At 51.2% G+C, this 18,236-nt stretch overlaps 1 protein-coding gene across 3 annotated transcripts in view; it reads left to right on the top strand.

Moving 5' to 3' along the window:
* The window catches only part of VANGL1 (VANGL planar cell polarity protein 1), a 53,767-nt gene that overhangs the window by 26,531 nt on the left and 9,000 nt on the right, over positions 1-18,236 (top strand). For all 3 annotated transcript variants that reach the window (XR_015726394.1, XM_045801435.2, XM_087866196.1), the window contains exons 5-7: positions 13,101-13,234; positions 14,795-14,927; positions 15,847-16,081. Coding sequence is in view for 2 of the 3 variants with exons in the window: in XM_045801435.2 (XP_045657391.1) it covers positions 13,101-13,234; positions 14,795-14,927; positions 15,847-16,081 (502 nt within the window). In the remaining variant the exon portion in view is untranslated. The remainder of the gene's footprint in view (positions 1-13,100; positions 13,235-14,794; positions 14,928-15,846; positions 16,082-18,236) is intronic.

Raw genomic sequence — 18,236 nt, forward strand, 5'->3', positions numbered from 1 at the left:
CATAACTGCTAATACGAAATGTGAGAGGAGGGAGATGGGTTGCAGAAGGAATTGTTTAGCAAAGGGAATCCGTACTTGAAGATTGGGAAAATTTCTCAGCCTGTCCATATTGCAGTGACTGTGTACTGAAGAGAACACCAAGGGTGTGGTCACACAGCTGTTGGACATTTTTTTAAAGTTTATGTATGTATGTATGTATTTATTTATTTAAGTAATCTCCACACTTATCGTGGGGCTCGAACTCATGACCCCGAGATCAAGAGTCACACATTCCACTGCCTGAGCCAGCCAGGCGCCAACTGTTTGATTTAATTAGGATTTAATTAGCCCTTCCAGCAGAAGCCAAGAATAAAGGTGGGAAGATGGGATCGTACCAGTACAGCACCACTGTCTCCTGGGACTAAAGGAAACAAAAGCGGGGGGGAGGGAGTGGAAGGAAGGCTGCAAACGTGCGATATTCTTCAAGCAAAAGGAAGAATGACCCCAAAGGTGATCCAGAGATGATTAGGTCACCCTCCCACCACAGGCCTAGGGGACAGGTTGCTTCCTCATTGGCTTCAGAGGATGGGCCCCCCACCTTGGTTTCGGTGGGCCAGGCGGCCACGGCCAAGAGCTGCCTGGACAGGGCCACCCGCAGAGCCCCGAGGACACAGCATTGAACCGAAGAGGATTATCCTTAAGATCAAGATCTTAAGATCTAATGAGACTGGCCTTGCTAGGTTTTGGACTTGTTCGGGGCCCATCACTCCTTTCCTTTCAGTTTCTCCCTTTTGGAATGGGAATGCCTATCCTACGCCTGTCTCGTGATTATATTGGAAAGTTGTCTGGTAACACAGGTTCACAGCTGGAGAGGGGTCTTACCGCAGTGTGGGTTATGCCTTGAGTCCTGGCACTTAGATGAGACTTTGCGCTTAGAGCTGGTGCTGGAATGAGTCAGGACCTTCGGGGCTGTTAGGACAGCATTGGTCTATTTTGCGCGGGAAAAGGACATGAATTTTAGGAGCCAGGGATGGAATGTTATGGACTGAATTGTGGTCACCCGGAATTCATAGGTTGAAGCTCTAAACCCCATGTGGCTATCTTTGGAGATGGGGTATCCGAAGAAGTAATTAAGGTTCAGTGAGGTCATAGATGTGATAAAATCCGTGTCCTTGTGAGAAGAGACACCAGAGGGCTTGCAAACACTGTGTCTCTCCCCCTGTGCCTATGGACCAAGGAAAGGCCACGTGTGGATATCATGAGAAGGTCGTCATCCGCAAGCCAGCAGCAGGGCTCTCACCAGAAACTGAATCAGCCAAACCTTGATCTTGGACTTGTAGGCTTCAAAAGTCTAAGAAAATAAGTTTCTGTTGTTTCAGCCACTCAGTCTCTGGTATTTTGTTATGGCGGTCCAAGCTAAGACAGGAACAATACACACTGATGACTCTTGACCCCAGAGCCCCAGGAAACCGTGGGATCAATGGGCATGGTTCAACCCTGATGAAACAGAGCTCATATTATCCCTTCTCCAGCTCACGCCTGCATCCTCCCGGCTCAAGTGGGAGCCTGGCTTCTCTCGAATGTCCTTCGGTTTTCTAGTTAGAAGTGAGAAACGGAGTGTCTCCTGGGGAGGTTAAGGTTACTCCCGTAATTCCAGGGTAGATCCAGCTCCCCTTGAAATCTGACGTCTGTGATTGTGGGTCAAGTGATAGCCAAGCCAGAGATTACACCGCTGATCAGGTAGGACTGTTGCGCTGGGCCGATGGCCCTCCCTCCCACATTCAAGACTAGCATCAACGGTTTGCGGAGGACCCAGCGCCATTGGCTGTGAAGTTGGGGAGTATTTTTATTTTTTTTATTTTTTTAAAGATTTTATTTATACATTTGACAGAGATAGAGACAGCCAGCGAGAGAGGGAACACAAGCAGGGGGAGTGGGAGAGGAAGAAGCAGGCTCCCAGCAGAGGAGCCTGATGTGGGGCTCGATCCCAGAACGCCGGGATCACGCCCTGAGCTGAAGGCAGTCGCTTAACGACTGAGCCACCCAGGCACCCCTGGGGAGTATTTTTAAATGGCCACCAGTGGTTTTGGTTCACGTCACTTATGATCATGATTTCATACACAATTTCATTTTTAGAAACGCATGTTTTGTTTAACTGCTTTTCAGTAAAGACGTTGGCCAGTCTTCACTCCCACCTCCTTAAAAAGCAAAGGATAAAAATGAAAAAGAGCTGAAGGGTAGAGTGGAAAGATTTCTGCGCAGGTCTGCTTTGCTGTGGGAGAATTTTGAGGGTGGGCACAGAGCTGCCGTTTGTGGTTTGGCCCTGTGGTGCCTGTTCAAAGTGGCTGTAATGAGCACGGAAGGTGCTGGACACTGCAGCCCTGTGTTTGCACAGCTGCCTCCTGGCACCCGCTGCAGCTGGGAAGGCTTTCCTCGCACAGCGTCTGCCCGTAAGGCTTGCTCCAAGGCCGAGGGGAGCCACGCCTCACAGAGTGCAGCCACTGAGGGCCAGAGAGCTCGTGGATGCAGAGCCAGTGTGGATGGCCTTCCCACGGGGCCACAGGTGGCTGGGTGGTGGACCCCGCACCCTGGGTGGTGTGCCATTCCTTTCCTGCAGGACTCACGCTGCAGACAGGGCCTGGCCTTCTGCGTGTCTCCCCGCGGAAGGATGGGTGTGATTTGATGTGGTGTGGTCTGTGCTAATCTCAGTGCACACGGACGGGGGTCTGCTCTCCCTGTCCTACAGAGCCACTGCCCAGCTCTGCTCTTCGGCCAGGCTGGCTGCCCTCAGACTCCAGACCTTTCATGCTGTGCTCCTGGGGTTCTCCCCAAGACCAGAGGTACTGCCGGTGAGAAATGTGAGTCCGGATGAGAGAATGCCAGTCAGGCCTCCCAGGTGGGTGTGGGGTACCTTAGTTCCTATCTCAGTCTCGGTCTTAGAGAGCCCTAAGCAGGCAGTTGTCTTTGATGTTTATCTGGTGTGGTTCAGCACAGTCATTGGAAGTCTCGAGAAAGCTGCTTTTCCATCCCAGGCAGGGCAGGGGCAGCCCGAGTTGGACGGTGCGGGGAGGTGGCCGCGCGGTGGCGTCTGGGCCCTGGCCTGGAAGCACGGCTGCGGGCACTTGGACAGACTGTGGCAATAGCCAAAGCCGTCGCTTCCAGAGAAGTGTGTCTCACAAGTTTGCCAGCATCTCTCTGCGGTGGGAAAGGCCGTCAGGTGGACAGCCGGCCATGACGGAATCATCTGCTCAGAAGGAGGCTGCCTCAGGGTCATCGCCACACTCAGAGCCGCCTGGTGGATAGTGGCATTTTGGCCAGAAAGGATGACATGTGGGACAGCTTTCTGTTGTTTAGTCCCTGAGCCCAGAAGAACCAGGCCGGTGCATGTAGCCGTTAGCTCCTTCTTGGCCTCCCAGACTCCCCGGGCCAGAGAGCGGTCTCCTCTGGACACGTTCTCAGTGGGTCTGACTGACATTAGAGAGGGTATTTTCCAGCGTTATCCTTCACTGGGGACATAAAGTGCATAGGGCGGTACTCCAGTGCTCCCCCAGACTGCACTTTCGAGGCCATTCCACAGTGACCAACTCCTGTGGATTCTACCTCCTTTGAGCTGCGAGAGTCGATGTTCCCGGCTTCTAGTCTCTGTCGCCTGATGAGGATACCGTGTAGCTTGTCTGCAGCCCCGTATTTGGTGCCTGGGCCAGGGACACTTTGCAGCCTGGGAATATTGGTTCAAGAACTAGGTCGCGCTGCAGCTTCCATGGAGCTGGGGAGCCCACAGGCCGGGCCCCGCTGGGAATCCATGCGGCCTAGAGAAGGGCCTCCACAGGCCTCCCCTGCAGGTCGGGGCCCCAGCTCTGTGTGTCCTCCGTCGGGGTGGGCAGTCTGCCTCACGTCCCACGATCTCGAGCAGCAGTGTGTGTCCATCCCGGCCTACTGTGACGGAGTCCCTGAAATCCAGCCTCCCCACGCCCCCACCCCCAGATCTTTCTACTGTCTAATCCAGATCTGTCAGGAGACACAAGCCATTCCTTGTTTTTGGCCCTCCCTGCCCTCAAGTTCCAAGGTGGTCATTGCCTGTTATCTGTGTGGGACTCATGGAAGCCACACCCCAAAGGCAGTTGCTAGAGTAACGTTTTAATTAAAAGGCAGGAGGGCCGGGAGATGTAAACACTCGTGTGCCGGGCTCCCGGCTGAGTAGCAGCGGCATTCAGGGGCGGATTCTACTCGCGTCCCTGGGACTCCCAGGAACACTGCTGCAAATCGTCCAGACTCCTGGTCACCCCGAAGTCACTTGGTCTCTCCGTCCCGGGGACAGTGAGGCCCACACATCCGGGTTGCGGTCTTGCTGACTCGTCCAGGGAGAGGTCAGTCAGATAAAACTCGGTCCATCAGCTGGCTTGCCCCCATTGGGAGTTTTCACAAAAAGCTGAACCATTTTCGTTTTCTCAGAGACCCTGGCTTCAGGCCTAACATGCAGTTACCAGAGCAGGCAGGCCGTAAAGAGAGGGAGAGAGGGAGGCCTTGGTACCCAGGCAGCCTTTACTGTTGCCGTCCTTCGGGTCTTCACGGCCAGCTTGCCCTCTCTCCTGCCCACACCCTCCGTCTCTGTCCCACCCTCCCTCCTCACCCGCTCACTTTGCCGTCCTCTCCCTCTTTACCTGCCTCCATCCTGCTTGCCCTAAATACACATAGTCCGTTTCCTAAAGCTGTGGTAGCAGAGGACCGTAAACTGGGTGGCTTAAAACAGTGTTCTCTCGAGGCCTGGGTGGTTCAGTGGGTTAAGCGTCTGCCTTTGGCTCAGGTCGTGATCCCGGGGTCCTGGGGTCGAGTCCCACATTGGGCTCCCTGCTTAGCGGGGAGTCTGCTTCTCCTTCGGCCCCTCCTTCCACTTGTTCTGTCAAATCTCTCTTTCAAATAAATAAATAAAATATTTTTTAAAAAGAACAATAACAGTGTTCTCTCTCAGTTTTGAAAGCTAGGAGTCTAAAATGTGGGTAGGGGCAGGGCCATCCGCCCTCTGGAGGGTCTAGGGAAGAATCCTTCCTTGTCCTCCTAGCTTTCGGTGGTTGCCCGGATCCTCGGTGCACGTTGGTTTGTGACCATGTCACTGCAGTCTCTGTCCTGTCATCATAGGGTGTTCTCTGCCTGTGTCTCCCTTTCTTTATAAGGACACCAGCATGACCTTCACTGACTAATCACATCTGCGAAGATCGCATTCTGCGGTTGGGGGTATACATGTGGATTTGGGGAGACGCTCTTCACCCCACTACCACAGATTGTCACGGCCGTTCTGTGACTCAACAGTGTGGCCCTGTCACTCCTACTGAAGGTGTTTAGGAGGATTCTTCCACACCAGCCTGCTTCTGCCCACACTGCTTCCTCTGCCCGGAAGTGGCTTTATAGCCCGTGTCCACATGGTGTGGCCATCATTCATCATTTAAGACTTAACTCAGAAACTCAGCTTCGCAGAGAAAGACAACTATCATATGATTTCTCTCATCTATGGAACATAAGAACTAGAATGATCAGTAGGGGAAGAAAGGGATAAAGAAAGGGGGGGTAATCAGAAGGGGGAATGAAACATGAGAGACTATGGACTATGAGAAACAAACTGAGGGCTACAGAGGGGAGGGGGGTGGGGGAATGGGATAGACCGGTGATGGGTAGTAAGGAGGGCACATATTGCATGGTGCACTGGGTGTTATACACAACTAATGAATCATCGAGCCTTACATCGAAAACCGGGGATGTACTGTATGGTGACTAACATAATATAATAAAAAATCATTATTAATAAAAAAAAAAAAAAAAAAAAAAAGAAACTCAGCTTCGCCTCCTCAGATCTTCCCCTGAGGCCCCCACCCCCACCCCGGTCACGTGTTCTGTCCCAGCCCAGGGGTCACCACACCGACGGAAGCTTAAGCCTCTCGAGGTTCTGTTCACATCTGTCTCCGAGTCCTTGGGATTTAGTGGGTGAGCTTAATTCATACTGGCCTGTGAATGGCGTTGGAGAGACGGGTTATTAAGATTTTTGGGTGTCAGCATCCTTAGGTGGCTCGCAGCGTAATGAGTAGTTGCCCTGAAAGCAGGCCTTTGCAGATTTTTCTGTGCCTAGAACTCGGTCTCTTCAGTGCTTTCCCCTCAGCACACACGGATGTGATCAGGATCGTGGTGGCTGGCATTTACGTGGGGCGTTAACATGTGAGAGAAGCTTCCACGTTTTCACACATGAAGAAGGCTGTTTTTTGTTGACAGAGCTAAAGAGGGCAAGTGAATATTTCAAAAGACATGGCTAAAACCTGAATGAGGCTGCCCCACCCCGCCCTGTCTGGCAGGGCCTTTCTCACTGCCCTGGGAGACAGTAAAGATGTGAAGTGTGAGGGTCTCAGACTGACTGAGTGCTGAAGCCTGAATATTTCTGGTTTTAATAGTATTTTTTAAAAGATTTATTTATTTGAGAGAGTGAGAGAGAGCAGGGAGAGGAGCAGAGGGGGAGGGACAAGCAGACTCCACGCCGAGCATGGAGCACGATGTGGGGCTTGATCTCATGACCCTGAGATCATAACCTGAGCTGAAGTCAAGAGTCGGATGCTTAACTGACTGAGCCACCCCAGCGCATTACTAGCATGTCTTAATTACAGAGGCCACAACCAAACCCAGGGAAAAGTGAATGAAATCGGCACTTTACGTGTGCATGTGTGTGTATGCGTGCATGTATGTGTGTATACTCATGCTTTTCTAGGCCTCAGTGCCCTTATTTGCACAGTAAGAGAATGAAAAGTGGGGAGGTTTATGGCCACAATTGTTTCCTTGAAGTATTTGATGAACTTTCACAGGAAAGGAGGATTTGGGTCCAGAAGGAAGCAGTAGGTGGACCACTGCGTAGAACTTAGAGAAAGGTCATTTCTGGGCCAAGCGAGAGTGATTTTTCTTTTCATGGAGAGGCCGGTTGCTGTCTGGGGTGTTATAAAGAAAATGCATACATGGATTGGGAGTTTGGCCTGGCTGGACTCTGGTGTCTTTGCTTCTTGTGTCTCTGCTTGGGTGAGCACGAAGGTTCTCTTCGTGCTGTGACGAGTAAAATTTTGTGATCTGGTGTAAGTGGAGTTGAAGTCGTGCTTTTATGCCTAGAGACTGTGTGAAGAATCCAGCCACCAGCCAGCCTCATCCCTTGCTGCCAAGTGCTCGTGCTCCTTAGTAATAGGACCGTTTGTAGTTATCTGATGCCTCGTAGTTTATAAACGCGTTCCCCGGCATTATTTCGTTTGCTCTTCCCGACGTCTGCACGCAACAGTAGGTGCTCTCTGTCCATCGTGGACCAAGAAACAGGCCCAGAGAGGGCAATGACTTCGACAGGGCTCCGCAGGAGCAGATCTGGGATCTAGGCCTTCTGACTCTGAGGCTGGACCTTTTTTACCAGGCCTGATTTTTAAGGGGGTGAGAGTTGGCAGGAAATGCCGCCTAAAAGCAGAGAGTGGCATCACCGTAGGGTCTAAGTCACTAAGAAAGCAGTGTGGAGGGGATCTGTCCTGGGTCATTTCCTGTGGCAGTGCCCTCATGGTGGGCACTTGGTGGGGAGGACAGAGCAGGGGCACCTGGGGACAGAAGGGCTTCCCCAGCATACACGGACCTGGAAGCTCACGGTACTGCCATATTATGCACCATTTGCTTTGGGTCAGGTACTTGGGGGAATATAGTGTCTCGTTTAATCTTTAAGGCACACCTGAACCAGGCAAGCAACTCCTCCTTAGGAGCAAGAAAGTAGAGGGTGGGCTCCCCACTCTCCGGTATTTTCCCCCAAACTCGATGCCAGCTGACTCTGAAGTCTCGGAAAGTCATAGAATTTGGATTTGCCCCATTGATATTTCAGCTCCGGAGTTCACTGCCACAGGTGATACCAGGCTCCAGCCAGCACCTGGCATCTCTGGATCTCACCATCCGTCCCTGGAATTTCTGACCAGCGACCCACACCGGCCTCAGTCATTTCGTTGACCTTTCAGTAATACATTTTATGGAGTTCGGTGTTTTGGAGCCCACTTACGTTTGTAGCGCGGCTTTCTGTATTGTTCTTCCCATCCTACGGACAAGGAATCAGAGGTTTAGAGAACTGAATTAATTTTTTCAAGGTCAAAGAATAAATGATAGAGCCAAGAGTCATGCTGCCTGGGGCCAAAGCCTGGGGCCATTTGCTCTGTACGTACTTTCTCCCACAACAGATACGCACGGGACAGCAGGAAGCGTGGCTATGAGGACATTCGTTCGGTTTGGGTTTTGGTTTTCAGAATTCGTCTTTCAAGAACACATCTTTCAGGTTTTTATGAACTCAGATGTCAACTCTGTTTGGAGCTGCTTCTCTCTGCTGTAGCGCGAGCCCCTGGTCTCTGTTGCCATGGTGGCTGTGTGACAGTTGTCAACAACACTGGAAATGTTTTTGTGGTTGGTAAGACACAAAAGGCCACAACCCTTCTCGTTCCACCGTTTTTGCCCTGAAAGGAGAGTAGGCCAGTCAGGCAGCGTGGTCGGCGGTGAGTTTGACGTTTAAAAGTGGCTGTTGAATTGCTTTACCTGTGTGCTGATCCGTGGCTGGCCTGTCTTTTCCACAAGTTCAAGTTGGGATCAGCCCGGGCAGAGCTGAGGGGTTTGCTTTCACACGGGCAATAACATCAGCTTCTTCTGACCCTAAATATTGCCTCGTCCGTGTTGCCTTTCATGTGCGTATCTGGGAGTCGTGTCTGTGCAAAGGTCTGTGACAGCTCCGCGTATCACCATGCTGTTTTCCACAGCTGCGTGTGATCTGTGAAGGGGTGTTTTCCCGGGTGGGGAGATGGGAGGGCATGCTGGAACGCGGTATCGAGCCCAGCTTTCTCTGTCCTGGGAGAGTCTTGCCGTGGGTTTTTGGTGGGGCCACGTCTGTAATCTCTACATCAGGCTCAACCTGCCTATAATATGGGGTTTCCACGTAAGGATTGTTTAGTCAGATTACTATTTCTCGCAATAGGACGGTGATAAGAGAGATGGCAGGTTTCTCACCAGCTTGATTTTTCTTGCCTCCCTCCTTCCCCAGAGTTGATCTGATCTGGAGACGAGGACTAATTGAAGGATTTGCTTTTCCCCCTCTCTGAGGCCCTTTTTGCCTTGGAAACCCCATGGTTTTAGGAAAGGCATGCTTAGGACCGATCCTTCACCTGTTGGAGTTCTAGGGTTTCCTACACGAGCAAGTTGAGCCAATGAGTATTATGTACTTGGGGGAAGTCGTAGGAGGTATCCCTTGCGCACAGGGGAATTTCATGGCCTTGCGGAAGAGGGAGAGTAGCATGCTTGAAGACCTGTCAACTGCTGTGGGGGGCTATTGACGCTGTGCGTTTAGGGGCAGATGAGTGGGGGCCAGAGAGCTAGAAAAGGCTTCCTAAAAGAAATCAGACCTGCTTTGGCTTTGGAAGATGGCAAAGAATGGAGGCAGGAAGATACTAAACGTTGACATTGGCCGAGGAGAAGGGTGCCCTTGCATCCTGGCATTGTAGGCCATGGCTGAGGCCGATGCCGGGTGGCCGGCAGGATGTCCCTTCAGTGGGTGCTGAATTGCTCTTTTACTAGAGAGCCAAATGATGTATTAGGGGCATGTTACTTTGAACCTACAGTCAGGTATCTGACAAACTCATTCAGTCCACAGCATGAATCAGGATCCAGAACGGAAATGAAAAAGACCTTAGGCGTTGGATTGAAATAGACCTCAGACTCCCATGTCACAACTGGTATCACTTAGCTGGAGCGGAGTTCCTCACTTCGGTCCCTTGAAGCCCTTTTCCCTGTTTATACCTGAGCCGAGGGTGTATGAGAACAGAAGAATGATGGCCAGAGGCAGGTAGGTCGACGGCCCCTGGGAAGGACTCTGATGGCCATAGTCAGGGGGTATGAGGAAAGGATGTGAAGAAACAGCCGAGCACTCAGACTGCCCTGCGGCATGGGACATGGGGACAGGTGGCCTCTGTCTCCCGTGGGGGCTGACATCCTCACTGGACTGCCTATGTGGCACAGCTCATGATTAATGCGTGAAACATTCATCCTGAATCATCAACAAGGCTTAAGTCATGTATAGCTTATTCTCTTTAAAAACATGAGAAAAGGCATATTGGATTTTAATCCAGATTTCACAACCATGTTTTTTTTTTAAGTTGGGTACTTCGGTTATGCGTTGTTTTCTGTCGCGTGGACCTTCTCATGACGTTGCTAGATCTGTTGGGTGTTGCGCGGACGGTTTCCCGTAGGTGAGGTCGTACAGCCCTCTTAGAGGCATTTCTGAGCTTTCCGGGAGAGTCCCTTAGCTCCTGGGTTAGCTTGTCAGCCCAGGGGGGCTGGCTGGGTGACCGTGGCTGCTTTTGGGAAATTCAGGTGCCTCTGTGGAGATGATGGTGCTGGAAGAAGCCCACACTGCCCTACTTTTCCCCCTTGTTCCGTTCCCCTGAGCGAAGGCTCTCAAAGGCTGTGAGACCCACACACGTCACATTGGCAGCTCCTGCCCCATCTTCCCTGCCCCATCCCTGAGCACTCCCTGGGGCCACCTTTGGCGTGAGCGGGCTTCAAGGGGGGCTGCAGATTTGCCCCAGTGTGGAGAGCATCTGCCTGCAGCCCTGTGCTGAAGGGGGCAGGGTACAGGGTGTGTACCCCAGCAAGGGAAGGCCTGCCAGAGCTGGGCAGGGGCAGACACCCCTTCTCCACACAGCACAGTGCATTGTCTGTGGTTTTGGGGTGGAGAGGTTGGGAAATAGGGCCACCAGGCTCCCTTGCCTGCCTAGCAGGCCCTGGCTGAGTTAGTGGGATCCCCTGGGCTCCTTTTTGTGGCCTGGCTGAACAGAAGAGCCAAACCCAGCAACCACAAAAGGGTTTGCTTTGAAGACGGGCCTGAGAAGAACCTGAGTTGCCTTTTAATTTTTAAATTTTGATCAGGGTAATAATTCTCTGCTGGAATCCAGGAGCCTAGAGATGTTTTCATGCCCATATGGGAGCGTGGGAGGAAATATTTGCACCCCAGCATGTCTGTTATGCATGAACTGGGACATTTCAGTGTGGAGGGGCGTCTTGTCTCACCAGGCCCGGAGCCTCCAGAGAAGCACGGGGAGGGAGGTGGGATGGGTGCTTACGAGGGCAAGTTTTTGTGTGTGCGCACGTGTCCTCAGGCCCTGGAGAGTCTCTGAATGGAAGGGGGTGGCGGTGAAGAAATGCTTGCCCCACTTTGGAAAATAGCAGTCAGAGGTCAAGGAGGAGACTGGGCTGTGCTGAGCTGGAAGCCACTGGGGAGACTTGCACGGGAGCAGGCGGGACTTCGGCACAAAGACCTATGCCACGAAACCTCCACGCAGGGACCACTTCCCTTGCTTGGGGTGGGGGGGCTGCTCTTGAACCCTCTGAATCTGGGCATTCCAAAGCTCTTCTCGACGCTCCCACGGCCCACGTGTATTCCAGTTAGCTGCCTAGGTTCTGTGTGGGCCTGGCTAAGGAACAGCTCCTTGCGTCATGTCTTCGCACTCCCAGGACGAAGGCTTTCAAAATGTGGGTTTGTTCTTAGGACTCTTCTACTTCCATTAACGAGGGTGAGTCTCGCCAGATCCCCACCTCCCTGTCTCCCATGAGTGTATGTAGTGAGGTCGACCCCGAACAGCAATGGAGCGCAGATCGAGGCACTGTCAGGATGTAAGTGAGAAAGCTTTGCCATGACTCTGCTCTCAAGGAGGTTAGCGGATTGACTTCTAGATCGTTGTTACTTCTCGCTAAACAAGGGGAGCCCAGCGGTGGGTCAACAGAGTGTCCAGCTGAGAGGTTAGAGGCTGCGTTGTCTTGGTGTGAAGAGAGCAGCCCTGAGCCACGTGGAGAGTTACAGTGGTCATCCGGGCACAGAAGGCAGCCCTGTCCTGGTGCCCAGGTTGTAAGGAATCCTTGTCGGCACAGCCACTTAGCGGGGGCCAGGAAGGAAAATGTAAAGGGCAAGATAAAAAGAAATTTGTGGGGTCGGTGTCGGTACGTACCCTATCCCACAGAGGCCACACGTCGCAGGGAAAGAGCACAGGTTGGAGGCTTGTAACTTCAGATTGGAGTTCTAGCTCTCCTGTTTGGTAGACGCATGCCGTGTGCCGGTCAGAGATTTTCGAACCTCAGTTGTCTTGCCTTGAATGATTGTGGAAGTCAGACAAGATGGTCCATGAAAACCCATGCTGCATGAGTACAGGTTTCTCTTTGAATTGGTGAGTGGGCTTGCACCCATGGCCAAGAGGAAGTTCTTTTGCCGCTGGTCGGGAGTATGGGCCCCCAGCCCTCACCCACCCTCCCACCTGCTGGTGTTACCTCTTCTTTGCTCCCTTGCTGCTGTCCGAGGGGCCAGATAGGTGACAGAGTAGAGGTTGCAGGACGTTAGAGCAGAGAGAGTCCCCTCTGTACACCCCTGTAGTCCAAGGGACAGAAGGCCTCACAGACCAAGAAAGATCAAAGTCTCAGCTGAGGGCTCGGGAAGGGGTCTTTCTTCCTCTGCAAGAGGGAGCTCCAGCTGGCCTGGGGCCGAGAGGACAGAACCCAGAGGAGGGGTCAGATTCACTGTTGTCTGCCGCCAGCTTCTTTTAGTCGTTCTGATCCATGGAGAACCCAAATCCCAGCCTTCCCTACAGCGGGGGCCATGAGGCCTAGGGGGAGACCCTGCCCTGGGACCTGAGAACCTGAATCTACACTTTGTTCTTTCACCCATGAGCCCTGCCACCATCGCTAAGTCTCTCGACCATACGGGGAGCCTCGGTTTCCTCTTTCGCAAACTGGGAAGAATAGGAAAGTTCTGTGCAGCCTAAACAAATCTGAGTTATAACTGATTCCTTCCTCAACTATTGGCTAGGTGGGATGTGGCTCACGACACAACCTGGGAGAAGGCCGAGAAGCCACTTGACGACTGAACTCAGTCTCACCTTTAAATTCCCATCCTCGAGACAAATGGTGTGATAAAATCCAGGGGCCTGCCGTAATGGGAGGTTTCCCATGATGCTCTGCTGTCCTACCTGACTCCAAAAGAGGGTTTTTTTTGTCAATTAGGACCTGCTTCTTCAAAGAAAAAGCATTGCATTAATTTTGCCCTCTTTTCTCAGTATCCAGCGAGCAGCATTGGTGGTTCTGGAAAATTACTATAAAGATTTCACCATCTATAACCCCAATCTCCTAACAGCCTCCAAATTCCGAGCAGCCAAGCACATGGCCGGGCTGAAAGTCTACAATGTAGATGGTATGTGCCTTGAAATGGTGTCTCTGGTTGGGGGGGGGCATAGTTTGGGCAACTCTTCAGCTTCGACTTTATGGTCCATTTGGTTCTTCCTCCCCTCAGTGTCTGTCTTTATCGTACATTCTCGGTTCAAAACAATTTTTTTCTTTTCTTCTCTTCACTTTTCTTTTCCTTCCTTTTCTCTTCCTTTTCTTTCTTTCTTCCTTTTCCTTTCTTTCTTTCTTTCTTTCTTTCTTTCTTTCTTTCTTTCTTTCTTTCTTTCTTTCTTTCTTTCAGCAAACATACTTTCAAAAGAATGTTGATTTACAGTCTACACATGTGGGAGGTTCATTCATTTTGGGATTTTCTGGTTGAAAACAATAGTGATGTCTGTTTCCTGCCTCCTGCTGGGAACATCTATGGAAAGCTGCTTTTCAAATTTTGGATAAGTTACCCAAAGACTCAGCTCCCCAGATCCGTGAAGTCAGTAACTCTCAGTAGTTCAGGCATCTGGTGAGCTACTTAAAGAGATTTCTCAATCCTGGCTAGGAACTGGGGCTGAGTGGGTGGCAGGAGGCCAGAGGCCAGGCTGAGGACGTCAGCGTTGCATTTCAGGCTATCAGATAGTTAAGTGCAAGAAACAGGACCCAGTGTCATTTCTTGCCTGGTGCCTTGGGTCAAGGCAAGAGCTTTGTAGACCATAGAAGAGGATCATATTGTTAGCAAATCAAGTGATTTATGGATGGTGTCAATTTTTAGGGGCCATGTCCTTCCCATTTTGGTGGGGGCGGCGGGGAGGGGTGAGGCTTTATGAGATGTGCACTCAGTGTCCGGAGTCTGGTAAATTTCACCTGTGATCTGAAAACAGTGAAAATTCCCACTAGCGAAACCAAGTCATTAACCAAGTAGTTGATAGAGAAGAAAACATGTGATCTGCCTTGTCCTTCTGAAATTGAAGGCGATCTGTGGTCAGGGGAGCAGGGTGGGGAGTTCTAAGTCTGTATTCACAAACGGGCCATATTGCAAGTCCTCAGGTTGTTTTTGTTTTGTTCTGTTTTTTGTTTCTTTTTATTAAACGTTGTGACTACCGTGACATTCCAGCATGGCTTGTCGTCCTGCACGTAATCTGCGTCTCCATGTCCCTTGACTTTCTTTTTTTCTCTGTCCTCCTCCCAATCCCTCTCCTTCTCTCTCATTGTCTTATTGCTGAAATGTGATGCTCAACTACTCTTATGGCCAAACTGAAACTTTACGTAACAGATGGTGAGTAACATCTTCAGCATTCTCTTGTGTGTTATTTTTGGCCAACATTTTCATTGTCTGACATTCTTCATCTCCTTCTGAGCTCTTTTTTCCATTTCCACTGATCAGATTGGGTTTGGGGGAGATTTCCTTCCTCTCCTGAGCATAGTGAATGTGAGGCAGGAGTAGTGTTCACCCTTCTGGAAATTTCTTTTGAGATCTGTGGATGTGCTTCTCAGCGGGTGGGTGGACGGTATTGACAGACCATGGTACTCGTTTCCTGCTCTGTTTTACAGCCCCATGGCATTAAAACTGTTCTTCCTCCACTGTCCTTCCCCGAAGGCCCCAGTAACAATGCCACTGGTCAGTCCCGGGCCATGATCGCTGCAGCTGCTCGGCGCAGAGACTCAAGCCACAACGAGTTGTATTATGAAGAGGCAGAGCACGAGCGGCGCGTGAAGAAACGGAGAGCAAGGTCTGTTGCCCCCGCCCACCCCCGACACTAACACCCTGTCATAGCAGACGTTTTCTTTTTTTCTTTTTTTCTTTCTTTCTTTTTTTTTTTTTTTTACTGCTAGAATGAAATCTCAGTGTATAAACGTGAGCCACTCAAGCTTTAGGAGTGTATCTTGACCCATTGTTTCGCATGCGCCAGCGTGACCAGAAGGGCTTATTAAAGCACAGATCTGAGGTTCTGGGCCCCACCTGCCAAAGTGACTTACTCACTGTTCAGTGGGGCTGGAGCTGGGCCTCAGAATTTGTGTGTCTTCCAACTTCCCAGCTGGTGCTAAAGCTGTTGGCCCACAGCCCACGCTTTGAGGGACTCCCTAGTCCACCCTCAGGCTCTTGCTAGCTCTCAGGTTCTGATCATGTTAACTGAAGTGGACAGTGCTGGACTTCTTCCTTCCTTTTTCCCAGGGGCTGCTGGTGTGGGTGGCGGGATCTAGGGGGATACAGCTCTGCTTCCTGGCAATGCCGCTTCCCTGTCACCAGCCCCCTCTCAGGGCATGCAGAGCCCTTTGTGGCCAGATTTTGAGAAATCTTTGAGCTCTTTTCATCTAACCCTTCATGGTAGAGATGGAAGGACTTAAGTGAGTCCCCCAAGCTCCTTAGTGGTGGAATTGAGGACAGCAGTCCATCTCCTAGTCCCAGGGCTCCTTCCCTCGTCCCAGGGCTCCTTCCCTCACCCCTGTCGCCCCCTGACTTCCTTTCTCCTTTCCTCCCCTCTCCGCCATCTGGAGTGACTGCTACGGAGGTGAGCCTTGGGTGAGCTGGTGGCAGGCTGGGACACAGAGGTGGCCGGGAGGCCTTCCGGGCCCTGGGTGACCACTCCATTGTCCAGCCTTGCAGCACACACCATCCTGATGACCGTCTCGTTGCCCCCCCGCCCCCAGGCTGGTGGTTGCGGTGGAGGAGGCCTTCATCCACATCCAGCGTCTGCAGGCCGAAGAGCAGCAGAAGGCCCCGGGCGAGGTGATGGACCCGCGGGAGGCGGCCCAGGCCATCTTCCCCTCCATGGCCCGGGCTCTGCAGAAGTACCTGCGGGCCACTCGGCAGCAGCACTACCACAGCATGGAAAGCATCCTACAGCACCTGGCCTTCTGCATCACCAACAGCATGACCCCCAAGGTGCGGCTTGGCACGAGCTGGCACGTCCTGTTCGCGGCGTGCCCGGGAGCGGTGGAATCAAAGGCCCCTCGCGAGCCCCGACTCATGAGGCTTACCGGTCCCCACTTACTCTGTAGTATTTTGGTGCAGTTGTTTTTTTAAACGGCCTTTTGACAGCCTGCAGATTCAAGCAGAGGAAAGACTTTTCAGCGAGAGACAGTAGAGGTAGCGGCTAGGGGCCCTCTGCGGCCACGCAGATGCCTTCCGACCTGGCTCCGCCCGCAATGAGCTGCTCACCTTGGGCAGGTCATTTAAGGGCTCTCTGCCTCAGTTTCCTAACCCTGTAAATTGGGGCTCGGTTGTAATACCTACCTCATTGGGTTGTTGTGGGAACAAAAAGAGATAGCTATGTGACGTGCTTAAAACGGTGCCTGTCGTATGGGAAGGGCTGAATAAATGGCTGTTCTTGGTGGTGGAAAGGGTGCCATCACTCTTTTGGGCATTTTGGACGTCGTGGAGTTACTTTTACTTGAATGGTCTCTTGAATTCCAATAGGAGCACACATTTAGGGATGTTGCGGGAAACAGCCGGGTAGTGAAGAGAGGGGTGGGGCCGAGGCAGCAGACTAGAGTAAGGGTTAGCAAATCACCTGTCATCAGACAGAGGGGCGTTCAAAGCCTGGCTCTGCCAACTGATGGGGTTGTGACGTTGTCGAAGTCACTCTACATTTGTTTCCTCTTTTATAAAATGGGGATAATAGGAGCATCTACCTGATAGGGTTGTGGCGTGAACATTTTATTCAGGATGGCAACGTGACATGTCAGTCACGCGGTGGAGAGTAAATGAGCTTGACCTGTAGTGCACGTGGAGTGGCTTTTGTGATAAGGACTCACGTTCATGCGTTGCCCTGTACGTGGACGGCATAGGGTTGTGTCATCACCAGTAACACCCCTGAGGAAAGCAGTACAGAAATATTCAGTGAGAATCCGTAAGGGTTTCCGTATGCTTTCACTCATTAATCCCTCTCCTAGAATAAGTACTCCCCACAATCCGGTACACGCACAGATGTAACGAAGGTGGTTTTTGCAGAGTCATCTGGAGTAACTCCAAACTGGACGTAACTTAAAAACAGAACAGTGGCTTACAAATTATGGTATATCACCTATTAAACATAGAAGAATCTTCATTAGAATATTAAGTTACAAAAAGAGAATGCAAAAAAGTATGAGCAGCGTGTTGTCCATGAGTACAGTATGTCTGTATGTGCGAAGTGATAGCCTGTACCACGTAGAACAGAAGCCTTGTTTTCCTTTCTTCAAGATCTTTTAGTCTCCTGGTTGCTTTCATTTTTGTTTAAAAAAAGTAGGCTTTTCTGAATTAAAAATAATTGATACTCTTTCTTTGTGTAGAAATCCAGGCCTTAAAGAAAAATATAATGGGGACGCCTGGGTGGCTCAGTCGGTTAAGCGTCTGACCCTTGCTTTCGGCTCAGGTCGTGATCTCAGGGTCATGGGATCGAGCCCCGTGTCAGGCTCCACACTCAGCACAGTCTGCTTGGGATTCTCTCTGTCTCTCTCCCTCCACCCCTCTCCCCCATGCTCATGCACGCACTCTCTCTCTCCCTCTCAAATAAATAAATGAATCTTTAAACAAAAAACAAAAAAGGAAAAGGAAAATATCATGTGGAAAGGAAGTTCCCCCCCCCCAAACCGTTCTTGGTGATAAGGAGTTGGCGTGTATGTTTTCAGAGGCGTGTGGTGTGTGTTTAAAGCTGAAGTGGAAAAAAAAAGCAAACCGCAAATGGGAGTTCATACCACACACACACACACACACACACACACACACACACACACACACACACTCACACACTCTCTCTGCACTGTTTTTCCCTGTCGGTGCTTCCCCATCTCTGTCACACAGATCTAATTCGTTCTCTTTAATAGCTGCACCCCATCCCCCTGAACACCACGATTCGTAACCGATGCGTGGGACGCACATTTGGGTTCACATCTTCCAGTCGTTTAAACCAGGGCTTGGCTGTTTTTGTTAATCAAGCTTTATTGGAACACAACCACACCCTTTTATTTCCATGTCATCTATGGCTGCTTTCTCTACACAGGCTGAGTTGAGCAGTCGTGACAGACTGTGGCTTGTGAAGCTGAAAATATTTATGTTA

Source organism: Ursus americanus, chromosome 12 (genome assembly GCF_024610735.1).
Source record: "Ursus americanus isolate L20-20 chromosome 12, mUrsAme1.1.p, whole genome shotgun sequence".
Classification (NCBI taxonomy): Eukaryota; Metazoa; Chordata; class Mammalia; order Carnivora; family Ursidae; genus Ursus; species Ursus americanus.